Source organism: Ornithodoros turicata, chromosome 6, assembly GCF_037126465.1.
Source record: "Ornithodoros turicata isolate Travis chromosome 6, ASM3712646v1, whole genome shotgun sequence".
Classification (NCBI taxonomy): domain Eukaryota; kingdom Metazoa; phylum Arthropoda; class Arachnida; order Ixodida; family Argasidae; genus Ornithodoros; species Ornithodoros turicata.
Genome location: NC_088206.1, coordinates 3,464,248 through 3,479,639, shown reverse-complemented (window position 1 = coordinate 3,479,639; position 15,392 = coordinate 3,464,248). Strand labels below are relative to the sequence as shown.

Here is a 15,392-nt window from a genome sequence, read left to right as displayed (position 1 = left end):
GAACCACCTTGGAAATTTGGCCTCAGAAAACACCAAGGGGTTAGCCTTACCTTTTTTTCAATTTTCAGCAAAAAAAAATAAAAGTGCTCAGAATGAGCTGTAATTATGCACACATGCTCAGTAGAAAGTGCTCTTTATTTTGCACGTGGAATTGCAGGGGTAGAAGAAACTTGAAAATTTGGCCTCAGAAAACACCAAGGGGTTAGCCTTACCTTTTTTCAATTTTCAGCAAAAAAATAAAAGTGCTCAGAATGAGCTGTAATTATGCACACATGCTCAGTAGAAAGTGCTCTTTATTTTGCACGTGGAATTGCAGGGGTAGAACCACCTTGGAAATTTGGCCTCAGAAAACACCAAGGGGTTAGCCTTACCTTTTTTTCAATTTTCAGCAAAAAAAAAAAGTGCTCAGAATGAGCTGTAATTATGCACACATGCTCAGTAGAAAGTGCTCTTTATTTTGCACGTGGAATTGCAGGGGTAGAACCACCTTGGAAATTTGGCCTCAGAAAACGCCAAGGGGTTAGCCTTACCTTTTTTTTAATTTTCAGCAAAAAAATAAAAGTGCTCAGAATGAGCTGTAATTATGCACACATGCTCAGTAGAAAGTGCTCTTTATTTTGCACGTGGAATGGCAGGTTTAGAACCACCTTGGAAATTTGGCTTCAGAAAACGCCAAGGGGTTAGCCTTACCTTTTTTTCAATTTTCAGCAAAAAAATAAAAGTGCTCAGAATGAGCTGTAATTATGCACACATGCTCAGTAGAAAGTGCTCTTTATTTTGCACGTGGAATGGCAGGGGTAGAACCACCTTGGAAATTTGGCCTCAGAAAACACCAAGGGGTTAGCCTTACCTTTTTTTCAATTTTCAGCAAAAAAATAAAAGTGCTCAGAATGAGCTGGAATTATGCACACATGCTCAGTAGAAAGTGCTCTTTATTTTGCACGTGGAATTGCAGGTTTAGAACCACCTTGGAAATTTGGCTTCAGAAAACGCCAAGGGGTTAGCCTTACCTTTTTTTCAATTTTCAGCAAAAAATAAAAGTGCTCAGAATGAGCTGTAATTATGCACACATGCTCAGTAGAAAGTGCTCTTTATTTTGCACGTGGAATGGCAGGGGTAGAAGAAACTTGAAAATTTGGCCTCAGAAAACACCAAGGGGTTAGCCTTACCTTTTTTCAATTTTCAGCAAAAAAATAAAAGTGCTCAGAATGAGCTGTAATTATGCACACATGCTCAGTAGAAAGTGCTCTTTATTTTGCACGTGGAATTGCAGGGGTAGAACCACCTTGGAAATTTGGCCTCAGAAAACACCAAGGGGTTAGCCTTACCTTTTTTTCAATTTTCAGCAAAAAAAAATAAAAGTGCTCAGAATGAGCTGTAATTATGCACACATGCTCAGTAGAAAGTGCTCTTTATTTTGCACGTGGAATTGCAGGGGTAGAACCACCTTGGAAATTTGGCCTCAGAAAACACCAAGGGGTTAGCCTTACCTTTTTTTCAATTTTCAGCAAAAAAAAAAATAAAAGTGCTCAGAATGAGCTGTAATTATGCACACATGCTCAGTAGAAAGTGCTCTTTATTTTGCACGTGGAATTGCAGGGGTAGAAGAAACTTGAAAATTTGGCCTCAGAAAACACCAAGGGGTTAGCCTTACCTTTTTTCAATTTTCAGCAAAAAAATAAAAGTGCTCAGAATGAGCTGTAATTATGCACACATGCTCAGTAGAAAGTGCTCTTTATTTTGCACGTGGAATTGCAGGGGTAGAACCACCTTGGAAATTTGGCCTCAGAAAACACCAAGGGGTTAGCCTTACCTTTTTTTCAATTTTCAGCAAAAAAAAAATAAAAGTGCTCAGAATGAGCTGTAATTATGCACACATGCTCAGTAGAAAGTGCTCTTTATTTTGCACGTGGAATTGCAGGGGTAGAACCACCTTGGAAATTTGGCCTCAGAAAACACCAAGGGGTTAGCCTTACCTTTTTTCAATTTTCAGCAAAAAAAATAAAAGTGCTCAGAATGAGCTGTAATTATGCACACATGCTCAGTAGAAAGTGCTCTTTATTTTGCACGTGGAATTGCAGGGGTAGAACCACCTTGGAAATTTGGCCTCAGAAAACACCAAGGGGTTAGCCTTACCTTTTTTCAATTTTCAGCAAAAAAATAAAAGTGCTCAGAATGAGCTGTAATTATGCACACATGCTCAGTAGAAAGTGCTCTTTATTTTGCACGTGGAATGGCAGGTTTAGAACCACCTTGGAAATTTGGCTTCAGAAAACGCCAAGGGGTTAGCCTTACCTTTTTTTCAATTTTCAGCAAAAAAATAAAAGTGCTCAGAATGAGCTGTAATTATGCACACATGCTCAGTAGAAAGTGCTCTTTATTTTGCACGTGGAATGGCAGGGGTAGAACCACCTTGGAAATTTGGCCTCAGAAAACACCAAGGGGTTAGCCTTACCTTTTTTTCAATTTTCAGCAAAAAAATAAAAGTGCTCAGAATGAGCTGTAATTATGCACACATGCTCAGTAGAAAGTGCTCTTTATTTTGCACGTGGAATGGCAGGGGTAGAACCACCTTGGAAATTTGGCCTCAGAAAACACCAAGGGGTTAGCCTTACCTTTTTTTCAATTTTCAGCAAAAAAATAAAAGTGCTCAGAATGAGCTGTAATTATGCACACATGCTCAGTAGAAAGTGCTCTTTATTTTGCACGTGGAATGGCAGGGGTAGAACCACCTTGGAAATTTGGCCTCAGAAAACACCAAGGGGTTAGCCTTACCTTTTTTTCAATTTTCAGCAAAAAAATAAAAGTGCTCAGAATGAGCTGGAATTATGCACACATGCTCTGTAGAAAGTGCTCTTTATTTTGCACGTGGAATTGCAGGTTTAGAACCACCTTGGAAATTTGGCTTCAGAAAACACCAAGGGGTTAGCCTTACCTTTTTTTCAATTTTCAGCAAAAAAATAAAAGTGCTCAGAATGAGCTGTAATTATGCACACATGCTCAGTAGAAAGTGCTCTTTATTTTGCACGTGGAATGGCAGGGGTAGAAGAAACTTGAAAATTTGGCCTCAGAAAACACCAAGGGGTTAGCCTTACTTTTTTTCAATTTTCAGCAAAAAAATAAAGGTGCTCAGAATGAGCTGGAATTATGCACACATGCTCTGTAGAAAGTGCTCTTTATTTTGCACGTGGAATTGCCGGTGTAGAACCACCTTGGAAATTTGGCCTCAGAAAACACCAAGGGGTTAGCCTTACCTTTTTTCAATTTTCAGCAAAAAAATAAAAGTGCTCAGAATGAGCTGTAATTATGCACACATGCTCAGTAGAAAGTGCTCTTTATTTTGCACGTGGAATGGCAGGTTTAGAACCACCTTGGAAATTTGGCCTCAGAAAACACCAAGGGGTTAGCCTTACCTTTTTTTCAATTCTCAGCAAAAAAAAATAAAAGTGCTCAGAATCAGTGGCGTCGCCAGACCTCCAAGGTAGAGGGGGCTCGATACGAAAACTCGTCCCCCCCCCCCCGCTGATTCTGGGTGCGACAACACACACGTACTTGTGCACATTTCAAAATGCGATGAAATAAAAAAAGACGAAAATAATTTATTTGGACGTTCAGAATACGATTACATGTATAGGCTGTCATGACCAATGAGGTGGTGTCACGAGATTGGAAGTATTTTGAAAAGCTCATCTTTGAAACCATTCAAGAGTGCTGCTTAGATAGACGCCGTGAACTGCAAGAAATTTCGCGATTGTCACACTCGTTTGATGAAAAACCGAAGAAGAAAACCAGACGGAAGAAAGACATGAGTTCTGACTCAGATGGAAAGCCGTCAAAGAAAACAGATGTCCCTGGCGTAGGCGGATTTAACACCTCCAGGGAGGTGTGAAATGGTGTCAGTGGTGTCCCCCCCTTATATTATGTTCTCCTCGGATTTGCACGATTTGCGTGGGTCGGTCGGTGGCAGGTAGGGGGGGGGGGGGGCTCGGGCCCCCCCTAGCCCCCCCGTGGCTACGCCACTGCTGCTGGATAAGAACATAATATTCGTCCATTATTACTCTAGGATGGGTAACGTGCTTCGTCGAGCGGCGTGGCACCTGGTACTTATGGAAGACGTCCTGGGAGGAACTGGACTTTTCGAGATGAATGCGTATAAGCTGAATGTGTTCTGGAATCTGACCTCACTATGTTACCGCATGTTTGTTGTTATCTGTCTCTTGTCTGTTAGTCTACGAACAAAGAATCTCGAATGTCTTTCGACAAGCTTTGGAAGCATAGATATAGTCAACCTGAGTAAGCAGAGATTATGGGCTTTAAAAAAGACTTTGGAATTTTGACCCTAAAGAACTGCAAAAGGTTAGGCCCGCCTTCTTTGCTATTAGCGAAAAAGTAGCAAAAAAAAACCCCTCAAAATTTTGCCCGTAAAAAACAAGGCTTGCAAATGGGCATGTGCTAATAAATTATTGTGGAAAAGCATATTCTGCTTAGTAGTTGAAGTGCAACTTCGAAAGGCACTAAGAAGTTAGGTTACAGTTTTTCTGGATTCCAAATGTGAAACTTTCCAAACTGAGCTGAAGCTCCTCTGCCTTTTCCATGCGGTGTGGACCAGTTGGTTTCGGTGAATTTTCGTTCGAGAGATTTATTGCGAAGTTTCTGGATCCGAGGAAATGCTGGTCTTTCAAAAGGTTGCAATTTGAGATATGTATCTTGTGTCCTGGAGAGACCAGGCTTTTCATCTTGTCTCTGATAATCTGGTTGTCGGTCTAGTTTGGTGGAATAAAAGATCTGTGCACCCCAGAACAGTAACCGACCTTCAGAACAAGGCAAGTATTCACAAAGGCAGAATTTTATTTCGTATAATGATTCGAAGCTCTAGGATATACCTTGAAAATACGTACTAGTCAACGCTGATAGCGTAGAAACAAGAGCGTTCCATACAAAAACACTGCCTCGTGACCCTGCCACTTTTATCACTGCAGCTGCAAAATCGCACCTCTCTACAGTTTGATCGATGACCCGCTAAACGAGTGCAGGTTCTCCAAAAACAGGGTGCTCGAGAAACGTAGAGCAATCACATATACAACGCCTATACTAAATAATATACTGTGAGCATTTCATAGGTTACGAGGCATATAGACGATAGGCAAAAGCAGTTAACAAATCCATATAATACAATACCTTGTTTCGTCGAATATGGCACTTATTTTCTCGATTTGGCCCTGTGATTTATTGTAAGAAGTCGGGCCTTGGGTTGCAAGGCAGAGCTTCTAGGTCTGGAGTTCCAATACACCTTTTTAGAAAAGCTAGCGCCACCTGTGGCGCGCAAGGGCTCATGGGAACTTCGAGCGCCTCAGAGCATCACGAGACGGCCAGAGGCGGAGGTAGAGGAAGAACAACATTATTCACGGTGTGCGCAGCAGCAGCTGCGTCAGCCGGGGGGTAAACCCTAACCGAAGCAGACGACAGAGCAGTGTCCCTCAAAGTTCCCATGCTGCTTTGCGCCACGCGCTTGGTGGCGCCAGCATCTTTTTAAAATCGTCTGTTAGCCAACCTGCCTTTGGTGCTCCACCTAGGAGCTTCTACCCTTTCTACCCTGCACCTGTCTTTTTTTTTTTTTTAAAGGAAAGGCTTAAGCGAACAACGAAAAAAAAAAAAAAGGAAAGCCTTTGCACATAAAAGCAGGATGCAAGCAAGCTGGTGATAATACGGACATGGCGACACTCCTCGAGATTGAAGGAAGATACACGGGTCATCAAATAAGCTAAGGAAGACAACCTGATAACCTGTCGCTTTCACTTTTCGCCCGATGTTATCCCGCAATCTCGAGCAAATGGCTTGCACGATTTGCAACGAAGATGAGGTGAAAATTGTGGGCCCTAGTTTGTTTTGAATCTCTTTTGATACGCAGGCTGCAAAAGTCAAATTGAAGCAATATCTATAAATTTATATATACACTATATACAGAGGAAGTAACAAAAATTAACCACAGGGCAGAGCAGCTGTACAGGGTTGCTCACACCTTCGCGTTTGCAAGCTAGTCGAGATGGGACGAATCGAGAATTTCCCGAATCCAAGGAAGGTTCTGCGAATTCTCGAATCTTTCGAATCATTTCTTTAAAAAAAGGAAAAGAGTCAAAGAGCCAGGCGTAAAAAACACTTCTAGTGAAAAGTTGAATAGTGTTTTGAAGTAGAATTTGATATTTTTGTTTAATGAAAAACAAATTGAATAATAGCTCACTTTCAGAAGAAATATTTACCTTTGGTTTACCTTTTTTTTTTCTTAATAAACATATCCCCCACCCCCCCACCCACGCCAGAGTACTTATTTCGCGGTGCGCCCTTGCCCCCCCCTGGGAAAATGAAAACTCTCCGCCTCTGAGGTGCCGACCTGCGGGACCCCAGGACGTCAGTCGTGACGTTGCCGACGATGATGGTGAGGCCGACAACGGCCATCACCATCTCCACCACTGCTTTCCCGCACAGATAAGCCTTCGTCGTCGAAGGTGATACGCTTTTTCAGTTTCGGCTAATTTGCATATCAAAATTCGAGGATTGGTATCTTACCGCAGGTGCGTGTTTCAGGATTTTTTAAACGTGGAATGGCTGTCAATTAGGAGAGCCTCTCACTCTGCTATCCCGCTTTCCCCTATTAAAGAGTTAATGAATTCTAGGTAATTCATCATCTGGTAGTTACACACTTTCTTCGCGAGGATGTTAGAGAGGAGTTTAGGCAGGAACTGTTACATGACAAGTTTAAAAGTCAACCTGGTTTTGCTTTTGATTGTTGCTTAGTTTTATGGAAATAATTCAGACTGTATTTATGCGTTTCTTGTAGTCGATGAACAACATGTTAAATAAATTACGTTTAAGAACAACTATATGGGGGTATATTTATCTCCTGAAACTGAAGCACCATTTAATTTTTTTCATTAAATAAAGGTATCATATTCTGCTTCGAAACACTTTTCACTACAAGTGTTTTTTTCCTACTTTTTAATCCCTTTTTAAAGAAAAGATTAGAAAGATTCGTAGAACCTTCCTTAGATTCAGACTCGAAAAATTCTGGATTCGTCCCGCCTCTACTATAAACCATGCAATACCCACAAAAAGCTCTTCAAATTAGATATCACTTCTTGCAGTCACATTTTAAACACAGCATGGAGGAGCCTGAAACAGACAAACTGAAAGGATGCCCCGCCCTGCAGTTCTTGGCATAGTACTTTGACAACGCAGTGGCAAAGAAAATTGGTGCTGAAACACACCTACTTTCGCTCAGCAAAAACGAAAAAAAAAAGCCTGCAATTGTGGTGGCATGCTTGAAGCGATGCAACGGCCATTAAAAGACAAAGCATAAGAGACTTTTTGATTTAGCATTTATTTGTTCTTTTCTTTTGTACCTACCAAATGAATGTACAGGCGCAGCTACAAGCAAAGAACAGGCTTGAACAACTGCAACAAACGTCTGCTAAAAAATAAATAGTCTCACATGCTTAAAACATTTTGCTAAAAAAAAAAAATCCCCAAGCCTGACCTCTTCACTGAACAAGCAAACCATATACAAAACCTATGTACAGATTGCAAGGCGCCAACCTATGTACAGGACAGTGCTAACGATGCGGAAAACAAAAGTATGTACAAGCTTTGGCATGTCCAAATGCTAAAAAAATGTTACAACTGTACAAGTGCTACATGCTCATGCACGTACCCCTATTCGGTCTCCTGTCAGCGGTAGTCTTTTGTACAAATGTGTTGATATGCATATAACAGGTCTGCATAAGTCATTCCCAAAAACAAAACAAAAAAAACTCTTATTGTATTGATCATTTTGCAGCACTACGTCAGAGTTTTCTTAGAACCAGCTCACTATGCTTCCACAATGCTAAGCACCCATTCTACCGGGTGCACCAAATAATATACACTGCAATAAAAAAAAATACTGGGCACTGTGTTTCTAAACCTCAGTGCACTTTGGTTGAGACACCTTGTATAGTTAGGAGCACTCAGCATTGTGGAAGCACAGCACCTCTTTTTACCACTGGCATTCACTTGCATAGTCACTAAGTATCCCTAAAGAATGTGTAGGATGCTGTCAAACAATATAACAATGGACCCCCCCCCCCATAAAAAAAAAAGAAGAAAAAGAAAGAAATGAACACTCCGAGAAATAGAGTCACCCAATGAACCATGCGACAGCCCAAAACCACAGCACTTGACCATGGCAGCACTGTTTCAAGTACATTATCAATATTTTCATTTCGTCCTCTAAAGGCAATAATACAGGGTGGGATCACTAATAATGGGAATCTTCATACAGCTCTGCCAACACACCTTTCAACATCAGGGGGACCACAGTATTGTCTGAAGTTATGGGACACTTAGTTGCAGGGGAAGACACCCCTAAAGTCACCTGGGCATCAGAGCAGATGCAAGCTTTTCCTTTGACAATCACAAGCTGTAGGAGCCAGTTACAAAGCCCACATCCTTAAAGTGCCGCAAAATTTGAGCACTTTTTTTTTTTCTTTCCGCAATTTTTTTTTCTATAGTGGTTTGGGAAATTGCGGATAAGTCTTACTGGTAGTCCAGGTTTGTACGGCGGATCAGTCATACGATGCACGACTGCCAGGGGGGGGTAACAAAGAAATACTAGGCAATACGTGCACAACACAAAATACTCGCTGTGCACCATTTCTAACAAAGGCACTCGCAAAAAACGGTGTTTTTTTTTTTTTCACTTTTCGTTACTTTCTTTTTTTCTTTCTCCCTCTCTGTGCTCCACTTGCAACAATTAACAGCAGGAGCAAGAAACAAAAAAGAAAAGAAAAAAAAAAGTTAATGGATGCGCAAAAAAATACTTTCCTGGCGATGAAACGTTCTTGCACCTTGTGAAGGTTCGATGCAGGTGCTGCCAAAAACAGTCGAAACAAAAAAAAAGACACGTGGACACACACGGACACACACAGGGTTTGTTGCTCGGTCGCTCTCCAGCTCTGAGGCGAGGCGAGGCGAGGCGGGGAGGTGATGTTGAGGGAGTAGAGTTTTGCAGCCTACCCTTCATCGAGACAGAGGGCGCCACAATGCCTCGCGCTGGGCACCCCAGTCGAGTGACGACCAGCGCCTCGTATGGTCCTCCAACCGTTGGGGCTTCGTTGAAGAAGCAGGGGGGGTTTGTCGTTGGGAGCGGAACGACTGTTTCAAACAATGTGCGAGGCAGGGAAGGAGGGGTCGCTCGTTGCTTCGTATGGGCCCAGTTCTCTTTAGAAGTGAGCAAGCTTACCAACGGCAGTGACTGCACCTTCGAAGATTTCCAAGGACTCTTTTTTCATGGCCGGTGGAACCTGTATTTTTTATCGGGGGTGGGGGTGGGGTGGATGATACACGTTAGCAAGGCCTGGGTTGGACACAGAATTTGCGCATCTTTCAAGCTCCGCCCCCAGTTCAGACGGAAATTTAAACACCCGAAACTGGAGCAGAGCAGGATTCAGTCCGAAGGGGGACAGAACTCATCAATTCAGCTTGAACACAGCAACAAATTAGGCGATTAGCAGTATATAATGAATAAATAAATGTTGCGTGGCAGCGAAAAAGTGGGCCTTGAAAGGGGTTTGGCGTGTGGGTTTGTCGAAAAGGGAGGAGCACACTTTTGCAGGCCAAGAGTATTTGCATGATGCGTTCCAAAAAGCTCGACTTCGGCACAAAACACACAATGCTGTGTTCTCATGCCGCAGTTAACTGGCCCCTCTATGCGAGAGAGAGCTCGACTATGTATGCCTGACTTTTTAGGGTTAAACCCGTATCCGCCCGATATTTACCCCCCGAACGAAATCTGTAAAATTCGGGTTTAACCCAAATCTACCCGAAAACATCCGGGTTGCGTGGCACACTCATAAGCGTGCATTAAAATAAAGTTTGATAACATTGCTAAACATTAGTTCCATGTTAAGACAAATTTTTATTTAAAAAAAAAATCACCCGAATACACCCGAATTCCTGACGACAGAATATGCCGTAACGGGATTTAACCCGAATTTTCAAATGAAAAATATCACCCGATATTTACCCCCCGTATTTGGCCAAAAATAAAACCCGAAAAAGTTAGGCCCTAACTATGGTCTACACACGTTGAATACGGACGGAAGCGCGGCACCGAGTGACCTTCTCGTACCTGGTAAGGTGTCTGCTGTCCTCGTGGACTTCCATCTCCATGCTCTTGAACTCATTGAGCTCCTTCCGAATGGCTGCCTGCATCGTAGAGTGGGTGGGTGTCACGAGCGGTTGAAAAAATGAAAGGAAGGAACAGAAACTGGCACGGACCTTATCCTTGGGCGTGAGCCGCGTCCACGGTTTGTCCGCCCGACGGTCGTATTCCTGAGCCTGCGTCACCTCCACGTAGTCGTTGAAGCGGATTATCTTCCTCTCCTTGAGTTCCTCTATTGTTGGTCGGAAGCTCAGCTGCAAAGAAAAGGGGAAAGCGCAATGTCTTTGAGTACGATGTTACCATTGCCAACTCAGATCCTCGAGTTTTCGGATTTTGCCTTTTTCGTAGCCAGAGGTGATATCAAGTGCCGAGCATCTTTTCAGGTGGAAAATATTCATAGAGTAGAATCTCGATAATCACGGATGACACGAATTATTTTCCGGTCCCGGCCGGAATGCCTACTCTTTCAATGTATGAGGGTTCGGATGATACGAGAGCTCTGGGAGAAGAGAGCTCTGGGAGAAGAGAGCTCTGGGAGAAGAGAGCTCTGGGAGAAGAGAGCTCTAGGAGAAGAGAGCTCTAGGAGAAGAGAGCAGACACTGACAGAATTGCAAAAAAACGCGTGGCAAGCGAAAAACAATCACTGCGGTTGCTGAGAGGTGTGGGCCAGATATCTGGGCGCGAAAATGAGGGTGTGAAAATTACAAAATTTTGCATTTTTGCCTGTATTTTTTGCATTTTGGCATTTTTTGTGCCAAACTAGGGATGCGCAAATAGTTTTGGCACACTTTTGTGTTGTGCACGGAAAGCTGCAGGAAAACCGTGCTCTTTACACACCACAGAGAAGCAAGGGTGGCTGAGAGAACCGTTCTGTTACCACAGCCCGCATTTCTACCATGCCAGATCGTGCAACGCCAGACACTGATTACTGCGCATCAGACGGTGCTGCGACCTAGTCCCTCTTTTGAGTGCACAGTTTCATCAACTCTCTCGTCTGTAGCGGAGAGAAAGATTTTGTTTCCTTTACTTCTTTGTCTGTGCGTCACACACGGGTTTGTAAAGGCAAACTTGTATGGCTCACCTTTCTGATGAGAACCTTTTTCTTCTGCTCTTTCTCCTTCTTCAATTCCTCCACAGTTTGAACTGCAGGAACACGTGCACATTTTACGTAACGCAATGTCGCCGTAAAATTTCTAACGAGAACTCAACCCAAAATGCTTTCAACACTCACATTTGAGAATGTTCCTCTGCTCTAGTTCCTCCGCAGTCGGTCGCAAACTTAACCTCCTACAGCATCAATGCATCAAGGTTAGAGATATATTGCTCGTAACAGAGCTTAAAGAGACACCAGAGAATGGCAGCATAAAAGACAAACATGGAAACTCTTTGGCCTGTGTAGAAATCTCAAAAGTAAAAAAAAAAAAAAAAAAAAAAAAAAAGCAACTACGCCATTCCTTCTCTCTGATATTCTCATCTATTTTATTCTGATACTAACATGGATTTCGGATAATGCGAATAGTATTTTCCGTGACCCTGAGAGAGATTTGTATCATCCTAGATTCTACCGTAGACGAAAATCTGTACGTACCAGCAACAAAAACTAAAATACCAGTTTCGAAAGAAAAAAAATGAAAAGAAAAAGCACAATCCTAACAGACTTTTTTATAGCACTCAAAACAGTCGTTTTGGGCAGCATGTACCTCTCAACGTTAAGGCAACAAAAGCTGAAGATCCCCACGCTTGCAAAGACGTGTCAAGTCATAAGAGCCAAGCAGGTGAGAAATCAAAAGGACAGATTGATTTGAAGTTTGGAATAACGAAAAGCACGCTGTTGACAATTCTGTCGAAAAAGTTGAAGATTTTGTTGAGTGCCAGCAGTGGATTATGCCCAACTGGTCAATCAATCTTACTGGCCAGTGCAACATTTTGGGGGCCAATTTTCAATGAAACTTGAGGCAGGTTCGATAAGTCGAAACTCCCCTTAAGTCAAAGTAAGATTGTGGATAGCGGATGTATCAGTTAGAGAGTTCATTGCATTCAAACCATCATCAACAACTATTCGATTCAATTTGCAATGACAATTTTGCTATTCGCCTAGCTGTACTAAAAATTTGGACTGAAGTCCAAAAAGATCAGTTAAGCGACTGTTCTGTTCTGCTGGTATCGTAATCGCCAAGTCTTACCTGATCAACTTATTCCCGACAGCCTCCCTTGATTCCTGTCTCTCTTTGTCAGATTGCACCTTCAGAATGTTCTTGTCGATGAGCTCCTGTCGGTCAGGACGCTGAGACAGCTTGAGCGCCAGAGAATCCTTGCGTGCAATCTTCGCAGCCAGACGTCCTGCGTCAGAACGGGAAACCCCTACTGACTGATATAACGAGCCTACATCGTGACATCACACAAAACAAAAAGGGGTACAAACTGATAGTCCCAATCATTAGAGACCAGAGGGAGAATTTCCCAGCTAGTTTTAGCCCGTATGGAATAGTGACAGAACTTACTGCGAAACCCATAATGTCAGTAGGCCCCAAATCAGAGTTCAAAAATTCTGCCGATTCTAAGGACATGCAACAGCAGACTTCATTTCCACAGTTGTTTGTACATGCTGCTATTAAGCCTTTGGACTGCTTTGATTGCACTGCTCATTGCAGCTCATTGCTCACTGCATTGCTCATTTGCTTGCTCATTTAACGCCACTTTAGTTACACGCACCAACCTGCGAAGACGCCCCAAAAGTTGGAAAACTGAGGGTCTTTAGAGGGAGGTTTTTTGTTTTTTTTACTAGATGGATGCCCCATTATGTGCTGTACGTTAAACTAAGGAACGCATTAAAAAAAAAAGTCCTTTGCCTAACTCTTCACCTTAGTTACTTGCGCAGATGCCAACGTGAACCACACTTGCTCATTTACTAAAAAAAAAATCTGAGCTCAAACAGATTTTTATGCCTCAACAAAGATCTTAACAGACAGGATTGCCTTGACCAATACCTTGTTCGTCGTCTCCGTAATAGTCCCTCCAGTTGATGGGACCGTCGTCAGAGTCAGAGTCGGAGTCGTAGGCAGCAGGCCGGCTGTTCTCCTTGTTGTCTTGCTGAAGCGTTATCGTCGGTGGAGGCAGCGGGTACTGAGGGGTGCCGATGCCACCAGGCGGCAGTTGCACCTTGGCTACTCGCAACCTGACCGGTGAAATAAAGTTGTTTCAAAAACACCGTTCGGATTTCTTGGTGCAAAAGTGACAGACACTGTAACCGACCACTCTTATGTAGGCCTGGAGAAGACACGATTAACCTGTTAAGAGCCGTTACGAATAGGGTTGCCACCAGGCCGGTATTATACCGGCACGGCCGGTTATTTGCGCTCTCTGCCGGTAGGAAGGTGATACCGGCAGCCTTCTGCCGGTATTTGTGGCTCGAGACCTTTCATAGGGGGCTTTTGTGGGGTTTTGCCTTCAACATTCGACTACAGCTTGAATAAATCTGGAGCACAGACCCCAACTCTGCAGTCCCCAGTCGTTTTCTTAATTATTCATTGTTATTATTATCATTGTTATTCATTAAGTCTCGTGTTCGGAGGTGGACAAGAGCAGTGGTTGTGCAAAGCTGTTGGTGGTTGTGTCGAGCCAGCTAGAACGTTCCTCACCCACTTTCCCTTTCCCACGAGCCTTTCCTCCTTTCCCTCTATTCTACCTCAGTCGTTATTTTTTCACTCTGAAAGGTGGCAACCCTGGTTACGAATCCCTGAGGTAACCAACATCAAGAAAAAGAAAGCGAAGTGTTCACACACTTTTACGAAGGGAAACAAGGGGTACAAGCAGTGACACACAGTAATACTAACGCGCGTGTTGCAGGACATTCCCACCAGCAGGCCTCTCGGGCGGACTGCATCACCCGTGAACGCAAACATAAAGACGGCGCTGATGGCATCGCACAATGTATCAGTCATTCGCGTAAGTTGCAATTTTTTTTTTCAAAATTTCGGGTATTAACCGAGCCCTAAAAAATTAATCTTGAAAAACTCAAATTCCCTAGAAAGTAATTAGCTCCAAAAACCGTCCTCAGAATCTGCCCCAAAATAAACTCCGAAAACCCGGAACCCTGGGAATAAGGCTTGTCATCCAGCAGTAAGGCTAAGCAGAGCCGCACCAACTGTCAGACAAGACCTCGAAAACTGGCAAATCTGGTAAATAAAACTGGTAAAATGGTAAAAAAAAATTGGGTAAATAAACGTGTGCACTAAATTCGTGCGAATTCGGGTGAAAAAAAACTCCCGGTATTCTAAATTCGGGGAGAAATCTGGCTTAGTTACTCAAACTAACTGTAGTGCTTTAGTACAAACGGTGAGGTAACTGCCATTTGCTGCCAAAAAAAAAAAAAAAAAAAGTTAATGCATTCCTGCGGACATCCCAGTGAGGGGAATTTGGCGGGTAAAAATCGGGTTTCACCCTAAAGGGTGAAACCCGATGGTGAAACCCTTTAGGTTTCACCCTTCGATGGTGAAACCCTTTAGGTTTCACCCTAAAGGGTTTCACCATCGGGTGTTGGGTGTACTGTGAAGGTTTCACCCTAAAGGGTGAAACCTTCAATTCGGGGTGCAAATTCGGGGAAGAATCGGGTTAAAACCCTAAAACTTCAGGCTCTACACATGCGCTATATAAGTTCGCCGACTCACCTGTTGGGTGCTATGCGTACCCCCGATGCCACTGGTGCGCCATTTGCCTGGTGCTTCTTCAACGCACTCTTCAGCGGCACTGCTGTGCACTGCGGAGGCTCCTTTGCGGGAATCTCCTCCACCAGAGCTGTGTCTCCTGCCTCCTGCGCTCCTGCGGGGCCCCCCGTGGACCTGCGCACCACCTGCGGAGAGACAGCCTTGGCGAAGCGCCCGTCGTCCACAGGTTCGTCTTCTTCATCGTCGTCACTGGGCGTGTCCTGGTGAGGTTCCTGGTGAGGCGTGGCAGCTGCCTGCGCAGCCAGTTGACGGTTTCTCTCCGCCATCTGAGCGAACCGCAGGTTGAGACTGGACGCCACTGTTGAACGGGGGAAAAAAAAAAGAAGAAAGGAGCTCAGGCCAAACGCCCCAAAAATGTCAGATATTTCGCACCAACGCGCAGGATGAGCACAGAAAGCAGCTCCTAATTTCCAGGTCTTTGCAGTGATTTTATGAGAATGAAAATCAGAAGACTTTCACCAATTGATATCCAT

At 43.5% G+C, this 15,392-nt stretch overlaps 1 protein-coding gene across 10 annotated transcripts in view; it reads right to left on the bottom strand.

Annotated features, from left to right (window-relative positions):
• Positions 1–7,356: 7,356 nt before the first annotated feature.
• The window catches only part of LOC135398831 (phosphatase and actin regulator 1-like), a 50,290-nt gene continuing 42,254 nt past the window's right edge, over positions 7,357–15,392 (bottom strand). For 9 of the 10 annotated variants that reach the window (XM_064630334.1, XM_064630341.1, XM_064630344.1 and 6 more), the window contains 8 exons: positions 14,863–15,217; positions 13,183–13,370; positions 12,379–12,556; positions 11,427–11,482; positions 11,277–11,338; positions 10,312–10,449; positions 10,163–10,239; positions 7,357–9,335 (listed from right to left, as the gene is read on the bottom strand). In XM_064630334.1, the coding sequence (XP_064486404.1) occupies positions 9,320–9,335; positions 10,163–10,239; positions 10,312–10,449; positions 11,277–11,338; positions 11,427–11,482; positions 12,379–12,556; positions 13,183–13,370; positions 14,863–15,217 (1,070 nt within the window). In that variant the 3' untranslated portion in view covers positions 7,357–9,319. The remainder of the gene's footprint in view (positions 9,336–10,162; positions 10,240–10,311; positions 10,450–11,276; positions 11,339–11,426; positions 11,483–12,378; positions 12,557–13,182; positions 13,371–14,862; positions 15,218–15,392) is intronic. The other variant, XM_064630335.1, reaches the window with a different exon arrangement.